At 36.4% G+C, this 18,179-nt stretch overlaps 1 protein-coding gene across 3 annotated transcripts in view; it reads left to right on the top strand.

The window, feature by feature from the left end:
* DGKB (diacylglycerol kinase beta) overlaps nt 1-18,179 on the top strand; it is an 808,203-nt gene that overhangs the window by 196,428 nt on the left and 593,596 nt on the right. For all 3 annotated transcript variants that reach the window (XM_056117996.1, XM_056117994.1, XM_056117995.1), the window contains one exon: nt 1,247-1,400. In XM_056117996.1, coding sequence (XP_055973971.1) covers nt 1,247-1,400 — 154 coding nt within the window. The remainder of the gene's footprint in view (nt 1-1,246; nt 1,401-18,179) is intronic.

The raw sequence follows: 18,179 nt of genomic DNA, 5'->3' as shown, positions 1-18,179 counted from the left end.
AAGAAGTCTATTTTAGGATTAATTTTATTTTCATTTACCAGAGGCAATTGAGAAAAATTAAGACTATCTGTAGGAAAAATGGCATCCTTGCTCTATTTTTAGTTTCACTTAAGTAAAAAATTTCCATCTGACATTATTTTTTTACTAGCAATAAAGTTCTCTGCATGTATGTATGTTTTATGAGACTTTTCGATGTTATATTTCTTAATTTGGATTGATGTCTGTATCCCATTTCTTGTTAAGTTCCTTCAAGTTTTTTACTAAATAAGAAGCAACACAGATTCACTGCCTTCTTTTCTACGTAATCTATTTCTGTTTCTCAGGAAATGTTTTTACATTTTCTCTGCAGTTACTAGACATGTTTGTGAAGCCAAATATGATTCAATTAGTTTGACTTTGACCCCTGTACCTGTACTCTTGTACTCAGATTCCCAGAGTCAGAATCCTCAGAATCATATTCTGGCTTCCTCTTCTCAATTGCTGGCAGAAAAGAAGCTCTGGTGGTTTTAATGAAACCAGCTGATTCAATTCAGGTTATTTAGGTGACTTCCATAACTATTTCCCCAAGTGGGCATGGAGATTTTCAATGAATCAACAATTCTCTTCAAATAAATGTACCTCTGTCTGCAGTGACTAAGGGGACATAAGGATCATGAAATAGGTTTTATTTAGAAAATCTGCATAGAAATCTTTATAAATCACTTTGGAATTTTATTTCAATTCATCTTGGTGTTAGTTGAAACAATGATAGTAACCAATTTTACTTTTTTAAAAATTTGTATTTGTTTTAAAAATCAAAGGATCAAAGCAATACTTATCATGATAAACAGGAAAAGAGATGAGATAGTGCATTGTTTCAGAATTCCTACTCTATTTGTACTAGCACTAGCTGGTTCACCTCAATTGATCAGTTATTTTAACCTGAACTTGGAGAATTGTGAGTATATTATTTCCAAGTTGCAGAGAAGAAAGAAAAATGTCAAACAGTCTTTAAAGTCATACAGACACACTGACAATAGGCATGTCTCACTGGAACCCCGCCCCATCCCAACGCTTCCATGCTGCAGCAAGACAGGTAAGCCCTAGTTCTCCAAAAGACAGCATTAGCCTCAGATATCCCAAACAATTTCTTGAACATTTGCCTGTTTTTTTTGAGTTGGGTAGAAAACCATAGATTATTTCTACTGCTAATGACTTTGAACAGATATGTATTAATATTACAATTTAAAACTGCACTTTTTTTCAGACAATAGATTTTGAAGGTTTCAAGCTATTTATGAAGACATTCCTTGAAGCTGAGCTCCCTGATGATTTCACAGCACACCTTTTCATGTCATTTAGCAACAAGTTTCCTCATTCTAGTCCAATGGTAAAGAATAAACCTGCTCTCCTTTCGGGCGGTAAGTTTAAGCATTTACTTAAAAAAAAAAAGATGTACATATAGAACTAATTTCCAAGATATCAACTTCTTTATAAGAGAAGAGCTGAGTTTGTTTATAATTGCCTTTTTAAGATCCAAAGGCAACAAGATGAGAGTGCTGATCCAAACAATTTGTTTGGGGGAGATGTGAGCAGGGCAAGGTGCTTGGGTAAGGAGATGGTACACTGGAGATGGGTGTGGTTTTAAGTCCACAGAAATTACTACTATTAATGGTATTATAAACCAAAAAAATAAAACAAAATTGCTTTTATAGTAGTGTGTATTGCACTAAGATTGTATTTAAAATATAGCCAATATAATCTATAGCTAAAAGTTAGAAAAAAACACTTTATTCTTATCAGTCATTTTTCATTCATTGTAGGAGTCTGAATTCAGAGAATTTTGTATTTTGTTTTGGGCCTATGCCCAGGGCCTTCAGGGCTTACTCCTGGCTCTGTGCTCAGACATACCTCTTGGCAGACAACTCATAGCAGTTGCTCGTAAGGCAAGTGCCATACCCACTGTACCGACTCCAGCCCCTAGGCAATCATTTTTTGTGATATTGCATGATATCAAATATAGAGACACACTCTTAGTAGCTAGATATAGTTGACATTATATGTAAAAATATCACTTGATTACTTGACATCCCCCTACTAATAGATTTGCTCAAGTGGGCGCCAGTAACATCTCCATTTGTCCCTGTTGTGTGCTACTGTAGCCCAACGTTGTTGGATCGTTCTAGGAACATAAAGAGCCTCAAACCTATCATTCAGGGTCTTGACCATGAAGTTTGACCATCTCCTAGGTGGGTGGCCATGCAATTGTTTGACGTCCCATGGAATACAGTTGGTAATGGTTCTAGTCCAGCTGTCATTTCCAAATCTCGTTATGTGTCCAATCCATCTGATTTTTGATGTCTTTGCAAACAAGACATCGACTCTGACTCTTGACCATCGACAAAGGATGAAACGCCGGATTCTTTCTCTCATTTGAGTGAAGCGTGATACTCCAAGCATAGCTCTTTCGATTCCTCTTTAGGAGACCCTAATAGCGTTCTCATCCTGTTTTTGTAAGGCCTAGATCACTGAGGCATATGTTAATGCAGGAACAACAGTGGAATCAAAGAGGTGCCTGGAGATGGAGGTTCTTCATCCTCTTAGCTATTTCTTTGACGCTCTTGGAGGCATTCCAAGCCTCTATCTTCCTCCTGCGCGACTAAGGTGCCAGGTCATTTGTCACGTTGACTTCTCAACCTAGGTACACATAACTGTTGCATCCGAAGATGTTAGTTCTATTGAGAGCAAATTTAGCATGAGAAACAAGTCTATTTCTCATAAACATTGTCTTTGTGAGATTCAGCTGCAGTCCAGCCTTTCCACACTCCTGGTCGAAGTCGGCCAGCATTTGTATCATTTGGCTAATGTTTGGTGTTATTAGAACGATGTCATCAGTGAAGCAGAGGTGGTGTAGTTGCCAACCATCTACCTTCACTCCCATAACTTCTCATTCCAGTCATCACATGGTGTTTTCGAGGGTGGCATTGAAGAATTTTGGTGAAATGGTATCACCCTGCTGAACCCTTCTCTTGACATGGATGATCACTTCCTTGAAGAATGGTGAGATACTGGTAGTGCATCCAAAATAGAGTTCATGGAGTATCCTGATGTATTGAGTTTGAACGCCCTGTTTGGCTAGGGCTTCAATGACTGTTTCAGTCTCAACAGAATCAAAGACCTTCTTTAAATCAATGAATGTTAGACAGAGCAGCATTTTGATCTCCTGAGAAACCTCAATGAGCTTGTTTATTGTGTGGATAGAGTCAATCGTGCTGAATCTTTTTCAGAACCTGGCTTGCTCGCATGGTTGTCTTTCATCTAATGTTCTACCAATGTTATTCAGGATGACTCGAGTGAACAGCTTGTAGACGTCAGACAACAGGTAGATCAGGCAATAGTTGCCAATGTCGTGGATGTCTCCCTTCTTGTACAGTAGTACAATCCTGATGGTTTTCCACTGGGACAGAACCTTGTATTCAGACAGTTAGTGTGAGAAGAGCTGAGCCAGTTATTGATGAGTACTGGCAGCAGGTTATTCAGGTGTTCGGGTCTGAGCTTGTCTGGGCCAGGTGCTGTTCAATTCTTTACCAACAAAATGGCATGCCGGATTTTGGAAGGGAGAACGTTGGTAACAACATATGCATTGTGCGGAATTTGGTATGTGAGCAGGTGAATGTGTCCTAGTAGAAGTCATGGATAATCTTCTCCTTTGCCCTTCTGGAAGATGTGAGAGATTCATCAGGACGTCAGATGGCAGTCATCTTGGTCTTGTAGTTGGTGAAGGATAGGCGGGCTTTGAGAATGCTTTTCCCGGCTTCTGCTGCATATGCCAGCACTGCCTCTCTTCTCTCTTTGAGGTCTTCCTTAAAAGCTTCTCTGAACTGCTTTGCAAGCTCGGTAATTCGCTTGTGGTTGCCTGAGGCTTGCGTCAAGCCATGCTTGCGAATGAGCTCAAAAGGTTTTGAAGACAGGCGTCTTTTTGTAGCTATCTCTCTATTGGGGTTCCTCACACAATCATGGAGGTGCTGAACCAGTTGATCGCATTTGTCATCAATGTTGTCAATGACGGTATCTTCCTATGTTGTCGCAATAGTGACAAAGAACTCCCAGTTGGTGGTCATTCTGGGAGTTCTCTTCTTAAACTTTGCAGCCCTTTCTCCCTGCTTCGTGAAGTAAGTTTTGCAGGAAGGAGACGGTGGTCTGATCCCATTTGGAATTTTGGGACAACAGCGACATTGGTCAGGCAGATCCATCGATTGAATATGATGTGGTCTCTACCTCCACTACCCAGCCATCGCTTCGTTCCAAGATGTTTTCTGGACCATGCGACCATGAACACTTAATTCCAGTCTTCCACAATTACTGCACCATATTTGATGGGGTTCAAATATGGTTTGAACCATGGGAACACCTGCGAGGGTGATTCAAGGTCACCCTGAAAGCCGCTATTCCTTTTGCAGAGCCTGGAAAGCTATCCGTGGAGTATTCAATATGCCAAAACCAGTAAATACAATGGGTTTCATTTCCTTGACCCTGAAAGATCCACAAATACGGCAGCATTAAGAAGGATAAAGAAGTAGAGTTTGATAAAATCTCAAGGCCAAACTAGGCTGCCAAAATGAAGAAGGACAAAAATGACCATCTGTACTTTCAATGCACATATGCTGGCATCGTATATATCCTTCGAAGACCTGATGGTGCAAGCTTGAAATATTAATTCCAACATTATTGGTCTGACCTAGACAAGAAGGCATCAGTCACATCATGCCGATTTTGACACTGGAGAAGAACTGTTCTTCGGAACATGTGATAAAAGAGGCGTCAGTGGTGTCCTTGTCAACAAGAACTTGGCCATAAACATTGATTCATTTGAATGCCTAACAACCTGAATTGGACCATTACACTTGAATAGATGTGGCTCACTGCCGCAGTTTCTATCTTCATTATCTATGCACCAACATCCAATTATGATGAAGGAGAAATTGAGAATTTCTACATGGAGCTAGAGAAGTTCTATAAAGAAGACCACAGCTTATACAAGATCATTGTTGGTGATTTTAATGCAAAGATAGGAGCAAGAAGATTGGCTGAAAAACTCATCAGGATCCATGGCCTAGAATGGAACGAACAGGGTGAGAAACTGTCTAAGTTCGTCATGTCAACCAAGACCACCCATGGTAACTCAGTTCCAGAAGGCCGAATCTAAAGGTTGGATATGGGAGTCTCCCTGTGGTTGGTTCCACAACAATATTGATCAAATTTAATCAACGGTTTTACCTGACCGATGTAAAAATGCACTCACAAAGATATATCTAGAAAATAGTATTTAATATAATTTGTTCAAATTATCATTATATTAAACTAGTTTTAGATTTGTAAGTTTAGCCTAGAGACTTAGGGGATTTTTTATGTATATTTGGTGACTTTTCTAGCACTTTATAGATGTCTGATTCTCTAATATGGGCAGTTTTTGTAAATGCCTAATACACCTAAACTTGGTATTGATAATTGTGTCACTCTCATCCAGTCTGAAAAAGAAATCAGAAATCTTATTTTTTACCATGGAAAATTTAAAATGGGAAATTGATTAAATAGTGTTGGAGGGTTGTTACAGCAATTGGGAAAGGAGCAAATGCAGAGTTCAAAGTACAGGGAGGATGTGATTCACAAGTGTTGGAATAATCTAAGGTATTCTTGCAACTAGCATCAAGAGTTCTGAGCTCTTTGAAATATGACATTATTGAATTCTTAAAAAGAAAAATTATTGACGTAGCCAGAGTGATTTTACAGCAGGCAAGGTCTTAACCCATCTTGCAGTCACCCTGAATTTGATCCCTAACATCACATATGGTCTCCTGAACTCACCAGGGGTAACCCGTAGCACAAAGATAGGAGTAAAGTCTGAGCATGACTACATGTGGCCCCAAAAACAAGCACAACTAATTATTAAGGAATTTAAAATCATAAGGGTGCACACTCACCAACTGGCCCCCTGGCATTGTGTAATCCCATCAGCGGTCAAGACTCAGAGACTATAAAAACCAGCTCCGGGAAAGAGAACAGTGCAGTCTCCTGCCCCCACGCCTGGCTATTCCTCGCCGGGTCCCCTTGGAAGGGAGTGGGTTGAGCTTTCCTCCCCGCCCTGACCAGGGCCCTGGCAGCCGAAGATCTCCAGGACCAGCCACCACCATGCTGAGACCACTCTCCGCACACCTGAAGGTACCGGCAGAGGGACAAAGCCACGTGGGTTCCGGGGCCGAGTTCTCCAAGCCTACTAAGATTGGAGTCGAGTATCCTCCACCCAGATCCTCCAAATTCCAGTAGGGGGGGGTCACACCCACCAACTGGCCCCCTCGCGCTGTGTAATCCCATCAGTGGCCAAGACTCAGAGACTATAAAAACCAGCTCCCGGAACCGTGCAGCCGCGAATGCGACATCTTATTATGGCATCTCATTCCTACTTTGACAAACAGGCAGGCTACCGAATGTAGCCTGCCCACACAGCAGAGTCTGGCAAACTCCCCGTGGCGTACCCAATATGCCAAATACCAGTAACATTGATGGGTTGGGTCTCATTCTCCTAAAGAGCCTTGAATATAATCTCAGGGCTAGGATGAAGGAGACGTTACTGGGGCCTGCTCGAGGAAATCGACGAATAACAGGATGATCTGTGATCTGTGAGTTGTCATGTTAAGCAAAGTCTGAAGAAGAAAACAAAAAATGGGTAATAGTAATTATATGTGGTATATAAAGAAACAAAGTAAGGAAAGAGCCTATACAATGAAAATGACACGTTAAAATCTGATCACAGAATCGAAATTATCAAGGGTAGAGGGAGGTTGCTGAGAAAGGCCAGTGAATTGTGGTAGAGAAATGGGCTGGAGCGATAGCACAGCGGGTAGGGCGTTTGCCTTACACGCAGCCAACATGGCCGACCCGAGTTTGATCCCTCCACCCCTCTCTGAGAGCCCAGCTAGCTACCGAGAGTATCTCCCCCACACAGCAAAGCCCCGTAACATATTCGATATGCCAAACACATAATAGCAAGTCTCATGATGGAGACGTTACTGGGCCCGCTCGAGCAAATCGATGAACAACGGGAGGACCGTGACCGTGATTGTAACCCAAACATGAAAGCTTGTAACTATCTCATGGCGATTCAATAAAATTTAAATTTATAAAAAAAATTTAAAAAGTGAAAAAAGAAAAAGAAAACAACTACCAAAAAAAAGTCTGAAAGAAAAATATGTGTATCTAAAATCTTGTGCTTTCTGAATTATATCAATTTATATTTATGATATTAAAGATGCACCATTTGCTTTTTGCTTGTTTGTTGTTGTTGTTGTTGTTGTTTTTGGACATACCAGCTATTTTCAGGGTTTACTCCTGACTCTATACTGAGAAATTACTCCTCGCAGTGCCTGGGTGACCATATGGAATGACAGGTATCAAACCTTGGTCAGCAAGGTGCAAGCCCAGCACCCTATCTGCTATAATATCACCCCAGCCCCAAGATGTGAAATTTGGAAAGTAAAAACTGTCAACACATTACATGTTAGCAAGGATATATTTTCTTCAAAAATATAGTTAATTTTAAAATGATATTGTTTTACATTGTGCCCAATCACTTTATATCTAGATCCTTCTAAAACAACTGGGCAATTAGATATGCTTCCTCATTTCTGTTGCCATGTTAAATAAAAGGAGCCTCTTGAAATTTCCACTTTATACTCTTGAGAGAAGGAATGTGATAAATAAAAGCACAGAACATCTCAGAGTTAAATTTAAGTGATTTGGGTATAAAAACTCCTGAAAGGACTCAGGGAAGGTTGGAGGTCACAGGGCTAGAGAAGTCAAGAGCTTGATCATCTAAGCATAAACAGAGAAAGAAGAAGTTTAGTTATTTGCACACTTCTAAGTAAAATTCTTAAATTTTTCATTGAATGAGTGATTGAGGTCCAAAACTGTAGCTCAGCAGTAGAGTAGAGCTGTTCCTGCGTATGTTAACCTTAGGTTTGATCCTTTGCACTGAAAATAATGTGATTAAACCACAAACAGAAGTTGGAAGGTATACTAAAAAAAATCACAGTTAAACCTGTTTGCTATGTTTTTTCATTAAATGATGAAATATTTCTCACAGAGTAGTCACATATGGAACAGGTTATTTTTTAAATGAATTCACAGCTTCCACATGATTTATTTTGATCACAGATTCTGCATCCTATACAATAAAATAATTGCATTAGTACTATTATGCCTCAAGTAAAATAATAAACTTTATAAAGTTGTGAATAATGTTTCCTACTTTCTCATTTTATATAATACTTTTATTCACTTAAACAGTTTTCCCCATGTAGTCAATTAAATATCCTCATCTTACTCCAGATTTTTCTATATCGTCAATTAAGCATCCTCATCATAATCCAGATTTTTCTCTGAATGAGTTTTAATTGTTCTGGGTTTAAAGCATGGTATAAGAAGTTAAGATTATTGTATTTAAAAATGGAAAACTTATTTTTAATTAGATAAAGAAATTAAGGCTTCTAGTTCTTCATATTTTCCTATAAATATGTCTCAAATGACTTAGAATGATATTTTTCTCAAAATTAAATTTTATATAAATCAATAATGTTCTTGGGTTTTGATAAAGACAGAAAGATCATTTTTATATATTTTCTGTTCAAATAATTTCCAGATCTTTAATTAAGAGCTATACCAATCAGGTAGTTTTGCAAAAATTTAAAATCATAAATCCTCTTTTATTTTAATACCAGAGGGTAAGTACTAAATAAAAGATGTCAGTTAACAAGTAGAAACTAAATCACGTTTAAAAGTATAAAATGGGCAAGTAGCCATAACTTGTTCTCCACTGAAAACTGAAAGTTGTCCTTTACTTCATTTGTAATAAAAATTTCTGAATAGATATACTTTAAAAGATTTTTGTAGCAAACTTTGTAACCCTCATGCAGCAATATTTTATTAATCAAATTTATGTTAGTAAATCAGAGAAACTGCAGATGATAAGGCATTTGATTTGCATGGGACCAACCAGAGTTTTATTTCTGGTGCCAAATATAATCTCACAGGCTCACCAGGCATGTTTTCTGAGTGCAGAGCTGGAAGCAAGCACCTTTAGATGTACAACCCCCCCCCCCAAAAAAAAAGCAAACAAACAGAAATTTTTAAAAAATAAACTCATTTTCAAAGCTTAACCTTCACATTTTAAAATATAAATGCTTAATGATGTTTCCAGGACTAGTTCTAGCACTATATTCTTTTTCAACTTACCTTTGATATTTATTTTTCTACAGTAAAATCTTTGAGTCAACTTATCCTTGATTAAAGATGAGGAATAAATTCATTTTTGTTCTAGGGACTTACCTTGAAATAATCTACTTTATCTGAATAAAATATGTTTGTGCTTAAAAATTACTAGTTAATTTGAATAGTGGGTGCCATAAAATGCTTTGTTTATATTTTAGAGTTCCCTATCTTTAAGTAACCCAGTAAGAATATGACAGCTATTCTACTTTTTTTTAAATAATGTAGGAGTACTTACTGCTATTTGTTCAGTCATTGATTAAACTGATTAAATTGGGCATGAACTTCACATTTCTTTTTTTTCTTTAATTATATCACTGTGAGATAGTGTTACAAAGCTTTCATGTTTGATGGAACAATGATGGAACACCCATCTCTCCACCAGTGCACATTTTCCACCACCCGCATCCCAGTCCTCACCCCGCCTCTATGGCAGACAATTTCCTCAGTATTCGCTAATTTGGAACATTATGTTTTGCTCAAAATTTCCCACCACCATTTAAGTCTACCTGCCAGGGACAGAGGCTAGATAATTTATTTTCCATTGCTCATTTTGAATATCATTAGAGCTCACAAGGCCGCAATTGTAAATGTAAATTTGTAGATTGTAAATGATTGGGTTCCAGAGACATCTCTGGTACTAATACATTTTGGGATTCAACTGGGAATCACTGGGCCAGGGCTGTTGATTTCTTAAGATGAGCCCAGGAGGCAAATTGTGGGTGTGACAGTCAGTCTACTGGGCAGGAGGAGACGCGGGGGGGGGGGGGGGGGGGGGGGGGGGGATGGGCAGCCTAGGTCCTCTGCCAATATTTGGCCTGGAGATTTAGTCCTGGAACCCACATATGTGAGGGGGAGCGTGGGTGGGGTGGGGGCTTGCTTGTGGAAGCTTCTGATCACCAGGATTCCATCTGGAGTAGGCAGGGAGACTGCACCTGCTACATCTGGGGTGCCCTGGTGGAATTGGCCTGGTATTGGGCCCAGAGAGAACTCCAGCTCTGTGGTGTCTTCTGGTACTTGCTGCTGTGTCTCTAGGTCAGAGCTGTTGGTGTGCTAAGATGATACCCAGAGTAAATTGTGGGCGTGACAGCCAGTTTGAACAGCTATTCTTAATTCTATAACACAACTGAATAAGGCCCTTCCATTAAGAAGAAAGAAAGGAAGGAAGGAAGGAGGGAAGGAAAGAAGGAAGGAAGGAAGGAAGGAAGGAAGGAAGGAAGGAAGGAAGGAAGAAGGAAGGAAAGAAGGAAGGAAGAAGAAAGTAAAAACTGTTCTTGCTAATCAAAAATAATTAAACATAAGAGATATTAAAAAGCAAAATATTCTGCTTTTATTAAATAATAATTTAAAAAAGAATTAGCAGTTGGTTTAAATGTGATGTGAGTGCATAGCTCTATTTTATTGGACTTGCAATACCTAATGATTGATATGGTATTTTACACAGTAGATGATTCAATTCTTTAAACATTAACTTGAAATATAAGTGCCTCTTATCACTCACTGAAACATAAGATGATTATTTCTATAAATCCCATGTTGGTCTTTTAATTTTTGAGCTTATTTCTAATGTTTGGAGTTTATCATGTAGCTATTCATTTTACATGTTTCTTCAGTCACTGGGAGCCTGTTTTTTTTTTTTTTTCTGAAAATGGTTCAGAAACTCTCAACATGAATCAATATTATTATCTCATATTTTAGTCCCTCTGACTTTAACATTGAACACAACCAGACAGAAATTTAATAAATATTCATACTGTTGCCACTATAAATTCTTAACCTCCAACATTAACATGGCCTCAACGCCTCCTTAACTTAAAAAAAAATCTTTTGTAAAACTATTTATTCTTAGTACTGTCTTATAAATCAATTAGGTTCCATTTATCAAACCTCCTTTAGTTTATGGAAATCATTTTGCTTATTCTCAAAAGATGGTTTTTTTCTGTATCATATAAAAATATGCACTCTGGCATAAAATATCTGTTATTTCTCAGACAAACCAAAATTGTTTATTTTATAAAGAATATGTATTAAACACATTGCAGATATAACTTTCATCAGGATATCCAATAAAATATCAAATTATATATGTGTGAGAGCCAAATAGTTATATGACACAAAACCTGCTTCTATCACTCTTATCTTTTTTGGTGAGTGAAATGATCTATTTAAGTATCTCTCAGTTCTCCAACCTTAAAATCCTGAACTCTTCCTCCAATCACTGCTTCACTCCTCATGTTTATTTCATCGCAAAATGTTCTCTTGTTATTCATTCTAAGTTCTCAAACATTCTGGTGTCAGTTTGATTCATTTTTATTTATGTCATAGGCTTTGATTAGCATTGTTCCCAGCTTGGTGCAAATTTTCTACCCCTAAAGTATTTTTTATAATACAGTCGTATCATTCTATTATTCCTTATTCAAAATATAGACCTTCTCTCTCATCTTTGCAATGTTTGTTTATTTGTTTAAATTGGAGCGTGACATGCAACTTATGCCATCTGTCTTTAGGTCTATTTCTTTATATCCTTCTGATATTCACCTCAAACTCTTTTCATATCCAACTGTTTGCTGTGAATTAAGTTTGCTCCAGTTATCAGGACTCTGCTTTCTTGCTTGTTACCTCTGTCCTTACGTAATTGCCTCAATCAATGCAGCATTCTAATCCAATGATGCATAATAGGTTCCATGCCAGAAAAGCAGGTATTATAAGATGAGATGCTTAGAAGTGTGCGAGAGAAATGCAAACTCGACTCTTATGAAAGTTACACCACCTGCCACTTGTAGAGTAACTTATATACTCTTGTCCAAGCTCTTCCTACCATAACAAATCTACACAGACAATTAGGGAATTACTTTTCCTCAAATGAATGATCTTATCTTTAGGAGAGAATAGAAACTGTTAGAAGTCATTAGCAATTGATAAATTCTCTAAGACCATAATAATTTTGGACTGGAGAGAGAGTACAGCAGATAGGGACCTTGCCTTCCAAGCAGTTGATCATGGTTTAATCCCTGGAAACACTTATGGTCCCCTGAACTCACTACTGGTGAACCGTAGGCAGTACCTAAGCATAGAGCTAGGACTAAGTACTGAGTATAGTCAGGTGTGGCTCAAAAGCAAGCAAACATACAAGCAAACAAATGGAGAAAAATACGTTTTTAATCTAAAGAGAATGTAATATGGTTTATTGACTGGTTTAAATACTAAAACTATACTAGTAATCAAAATGTTGACTGTAAAAGTAAAAATCCAAAAGTAAAAATCAATTTTAGTCATAGGTAAGTGTAGATGTTCTTATTATCTTATTATTTTTTAAAGAGGAAAAAGAGTTACTTAGTACTCTTTAAATTAGATTATGCAGATACTATTGACATTTATTTATTTGCCTTTATTTCTATATATAGCTATACATTATTTGCATGCATTATGTGCAAGGGATTCTGTAAGAAAACTGAGAACTATTCAGAACCAAGAAAACAAGTAGGTCATCAATTAAAATATAATTAAAAAGTACTGCATATCGGTACGCCAGACACAGTAACAACAAAGTCTCCAATGGAGACGTTACTGGGCCCGCTCGAGCAAATCGACGATCAACGGGAGGGCCTTTACCTTTACCTTAAAAAGTACCATGACCTATCTTCTCTAATTTATCACCTGACTAGTATTTTTAACAATATATTGAAATTATTCAAGTTTAGAAGTAGGTGATACAGATGGCAGAGGATGGGTAAGAATTTCTGTAGTTCATACACGTATGTTTATACACACATTTATATATTTATATTTAAAACTGCCCTGTTAAAGGACAGGACATGCACTGGCATGAGCAATTAAACAGTCAATATTTTTTCATTCATAATTGTTTATCCCTTTCAATGGATCATATAATATTCAATCATCTTGGGGTACCTCAATACAAAAATAGAGTCCAAGTAGTCATATACTCTAGTGTGAAGAGACAGACTAATCAATAAGTATGTCATTTACTAATGAATACTATTGAATAAACTGAATCAGGAATCAGAATTGAAAGTATAGCTTGAAGCCAAAGCTGATCTGGAATGTGGGTTCCTCATGAGAGATGAAAACTGAAAGAAGGTTCATAGGGAGGTAATTTTTGATGGTTACAGGGAAAAAGGTAGACATGGTATTGGAAATTTTGAGTACACTCACTCTGAAGATAGAGTTGGAGGAAGGTTGTAAGCATGATTTGACACCTGATGGATTTAGGAGATTGCAAGTAAGATTTACTTGAAGTGTTGAGATCTTTGGGTTATGTTTTATCTCAGTTGGGATGTACTGGTGAAGTGACTGAAAGAAAACAGCTGAAAAAAATGGCCAGAGAAGTAGCTAAGGACCAGGTAAAAAATTTAAGTTTTGATAAGAATCAGATGTTATGCAGGAGAGAAAAAGAGAAAAGAAAGAAAAGCCATTTAAATGTGTTAAGCCAACAAATGACACTACCAATGGCAAGGAAACTCTTATTAAGGGAGAGAAGGGTAATCTATAAAAAGTTAAAATAAATATTGAAGATTAAGAATAACGACAACTATTTGTATAGTTCAAGCTTATTTTTGACCCGCAAGACCCTTACCAGATTCAACAATGTTTCATTTCTTTGTTTGGTTAAGCAACAAATCAGTAATAAAAATTGAGCTATTCTCAAGATTTCTGTGCAAAACTTATATCATTGTTACTTTTTTCTTTGACCTAAAAGGAGAAACTTTCATTTTGTCCGCAAGGAAGTTAAGCAAATGTAGAACAGAAAACTGTACAATGAAAATGAGGTACTTGAACCTTTGGGAAAACATTCTTTTGCCAAATGACCTTACAGAGTAGTCTTGCCAAAAGACACACTTCATTAACTGCTGAGAAGAAGCTATTAAGCTTATCAGAACTGTCTTGAGGACTTTAAAAGAATATGTTACTTTGTATGTGTGTGTGTGTGTGTGTGTGTGTGTGTGTGTGTGTGTGTTGTTAGGTAGTTTTATAATTTTTTTTGTGTGTGTGTCTACTCAGCTACTTCAGTTTCTACCGTGTGTATAGCAGACAAAGTGCTGAAAATCACAATCTAAAGAGCAAGGTGAACTGTGAGCTGGGGAGATTCTTCTCACAGAGGGAGGAGTTGAAAGGTGTTTTTAAGGATAGGGAAGAGATAGAACTGAGGTTAAGGCATTTTGCTGCTATGCTGTTGACCCCAACACCAAATGTCCAGGAAACATTGCTGGGGGAAATAGATGAGCACAGATCCAGGAGGTCTGGCTGCCACCATTACCCCACCACATAAACAATCAGACTTAAAAGTGGAATGTTAATATACTTTTATTTTGACAACAATTATTACTGGTTATTCAGTTTATATACCTACATTGAAATGCCCTAGATATAAAGATAAAATGTATCCTTATTGGTCAGTTAACATTTATTTATATCAATGATTCTGTCTCTTTTGGTTCTAGTGTACAAAAATTACATTTTAAAATAATTAATACCATTTGTAGTAAATTCACAAATTATTTTACTCCAACACATTTTTTTTTCTTCTTGGAGTTATGTTTGATCAATCCCGGGACCTAATACGTGGAAAGCTAATGCCATTTATCTGAGCAGTATCCCTGGCCCTCCAGAAGAATTTTTGTCCAGCAATTTCTTTCCTGAAACTAGGAAAAAACAACAGCAAAAACCTCCTCTATCATTTCAAGGATCTATTCATAATAAATACTTCCTTTACTTGTAACAAAGGAAGCATTGCCTCTAATCACCGCATTTAATTATACATGGGTTTAAGTATACTAGACTTGTGAACACTGTTCTCTTAATTTATCTAAGTATTCCAAATTAAATGAAAGTCTTTAGCATTTACTCTCCAGAATAAAGGTCATTTTAGTGTTGATGGAATTTTAGAACTCTTTTCCATAGCTAGGATTTCTAATTTTCTACTAAAGATTATGAAATGATGAATGTTCTCTTAAGAGTCTTGTAAACCATATGCTTAAAAACCTTTGTATTTTTAATTGCATCTTAATGGCTCAAGACAGGTACATTGTCCTGTTTACAAATTAAATTGTATTTTTTATAAAAAATAAAATAAGTCCTAAATTAATCAAAACATTATTTAATTTGTAGTATTTCTGAAATGCTTTGTAATGACTAGAAATTATGCATTTGTATTGACCTTTTGTTTTAAAAACAGGAGGAAAGCCCTAAATAATTGGGAGTTTTCATCTGCTTCATTCAGTGAATTATTCCCAATGCCTAGAATTGGTTTTATATGACAAATTAATAGACATTAGTATGAAAGCATGTGTATGTTTGCAAAGGGCATGCTAGTTGCATATCTGTTAGTAAACACAGATAAACAAACATTTGTATAATTCATTTCTCTATCAGAAAGTGCTGGTAGGGAACAGAGAGTGCAATGGGTAGGCCACTTGCTTTTGATCCCTGGCACCTCATCCCTGGTTCTTTGATCACCACCGGGAGTGATGGCTGAGTGCAGAACCAGGAGTTCAGCACTGAGTTCAGCACTGAGCACTGCTGGTTGTGGCCCCTAAAATCAAAATCAAAAATGTGCTAATGAAGGTGTACAAGTAGGTATGTATGTAAGTATTACACATGCAAACACAAATACACATACTCACAAAGAGGGAATTTTGAGAGGTGGCCAAGGCATATTGTGAATGGAAAATGGAATTTCAGAGCTTCTCCCATAGCTAAGATTTCTAATTTCCTTCAAAAAGTTAGGAAATAATCAATAAATGCTCTCTTAGGAGACTTCTAAAATATACCCTTGAAACAAAAAGTTATTTTTTGAGAGTCATTTCTTTCACTGCACAAAATTACACTTAAAGCACACAATCCCACTCTAGATTGCTTTGTGAATTGTGGATATAGCACTTTGCTTCTATTTCCTCAAATGCAAAATGAAGATAATAATTGCATCTTTCCTACTGGGTAATGTGGAACTCAAAATCTGTAATGAATTAGGTATATTTTAAGTGCTTAATAAAGACCAGCTATTAAATTTCTAGTGTTTTATTTTGCATATATGGGTTAAAGATCGAATTCAAAGATGTCACCATACATTTTGAAAGAGAGCAGTAACACTTCAGAGTATTATCAAAATTTATTTTTGATGGAGCAAATGTTAAATACTGGTAGAATAGCTTTTCAAGAAAACTATTCTGATTTTATTTCTGTGTTTACATTTATTCAAGTACTGAGAGTAAATGCACCAACTTTTAGCTGTACCTGCACTCTCTGTAATGGTAGTCATTAATATAGATCCATTGCAATTTGATTTTAAATTCAATTATATTATAAAGATTAAATTTATCACTAATACTATTCACACTTGTGCAGTTAATAGTAACATGATTAACATCACTCTCTTTAATATTCTCTCTATAGAACTTTTCTCTTTGTTGCTGTTGTATAGGATTTATATAGACAAGTTCTGTTTTTTTTTGAAAAAACTCAGATTTCGAGTTACATGGCCTGACTTGAATTCTCACCACTGGGATTGTGATGTGTCCACCAGCAGTTTACTTAACTCTCTGACTTTCCACCTCTTGTCTCTAAAATAGAGTTGTAAGGTCAAAGAGACCACTGTTTTATAGTGTCGCTGGCACTCATCAAGGGCCGTAGTTATTATTGTTTGTTCACAGAATTTGCTTATCCTAGAACATTACTTTCAAAAGGCATGCACTTCAAGCTCTGTTATTTGCCATTGCTTGGTTGAAGGGTAGGGTTTCAGGTGTCCAAATGAATAAAATCTAGAATGTATTTTTAGAATAAATTTGTCGAACCCAGACACTCGTTGAGCATTATATTTCACCTCTCATTTTGACTGGAAGACAAATAAGTCTATTTTATATTCTTTGTTGGTTTATAAGTCAAACTATCTCATTTTGCTCGCAGCTTGTGTAAGCATTAAAATTACAATAATACTACTAGAAGACTAGAATGATTAAAAGTTATGCAAGAAAATCATGAAATGTATAATGCTAACTTACTGTCCTTGCTCTTGATTGTCTAAGATTCTCATGAGTATCAATGTGGGTTTTGTAAGTATGACTATACTATGTGACAAATTGCTTCATAAGCTTGATAAAGTTTTGCAAATTGGAGTAATATAAAAAATGGAATGGCCAAACTGTCACAGAATTTTATTGCTCTGCATGTATAAAAATGTAATTCATGTTATTAGTTTTGAGCATTTTAGGTTTATAGATAAAGGGAAACAATAAAATTTATAGATAATGCTTCTTTTCATTATCTGAAATGTGTTTAAAAATAAAACGGAAGCCAAAGCATCATTAAAGATGTACCCAAGGTTATTTGCTAATAATTAAATTTTGAAACTGGAATTAATATACTAGAAAAATATTGTCCGTTGTTTTATGAGCACACCCAGCAGTTCTTGGGTCTTACTCATGTCTCTGTACTCAGGAATCGCTTTTGGGAACATATAAGGTCCCAGAGATTATATCCAGGTCAGCTGCATGCAAAACAAATGTCCTACCCACTATACTCTCTCTCTAGCCCTATTCAAACAATATTTGTAGGTTGTTAATACAAGAAATGAAGCCTCTAAGTTTTAAATACAGTGAAAATCATAAGTCGGGAAATATAATTTGTAAAATTTAATTTGACTAACATTAACTTTTTTGATAGTTAAAGTGGAATATCTATTTATATCTTTATATATAGCCAAAATCAGCAGAGATATAATAAAATCTTGTAAAATGCAATGATTTTCCCTAGTAATACTAATATACTACAATTGTCAGGGCTGTGTTTCACTTTATTTGGGATATTTTTTTGTATTTTGTAATAAACCAAACTTACACTTAATATTCTAATATATTAAACAT

This window comes from Sorex fumeus, unplaced genomic scaffold (assembly GCF_029834395.1).
Source record: "Sorex fumeus unplaced genomic scaffold, SorFum_2.1 ptg000037l, whole genome shotgun sequence".
NCBI lineage: Eukaryota > Metazoa > Chordata > Mammalia > Eulipotyphla > Soricidae > Sorex > Sorex fumeus.
This window is presented reverse-complemented; position numbering and strand designations above follow the sequence as displayed.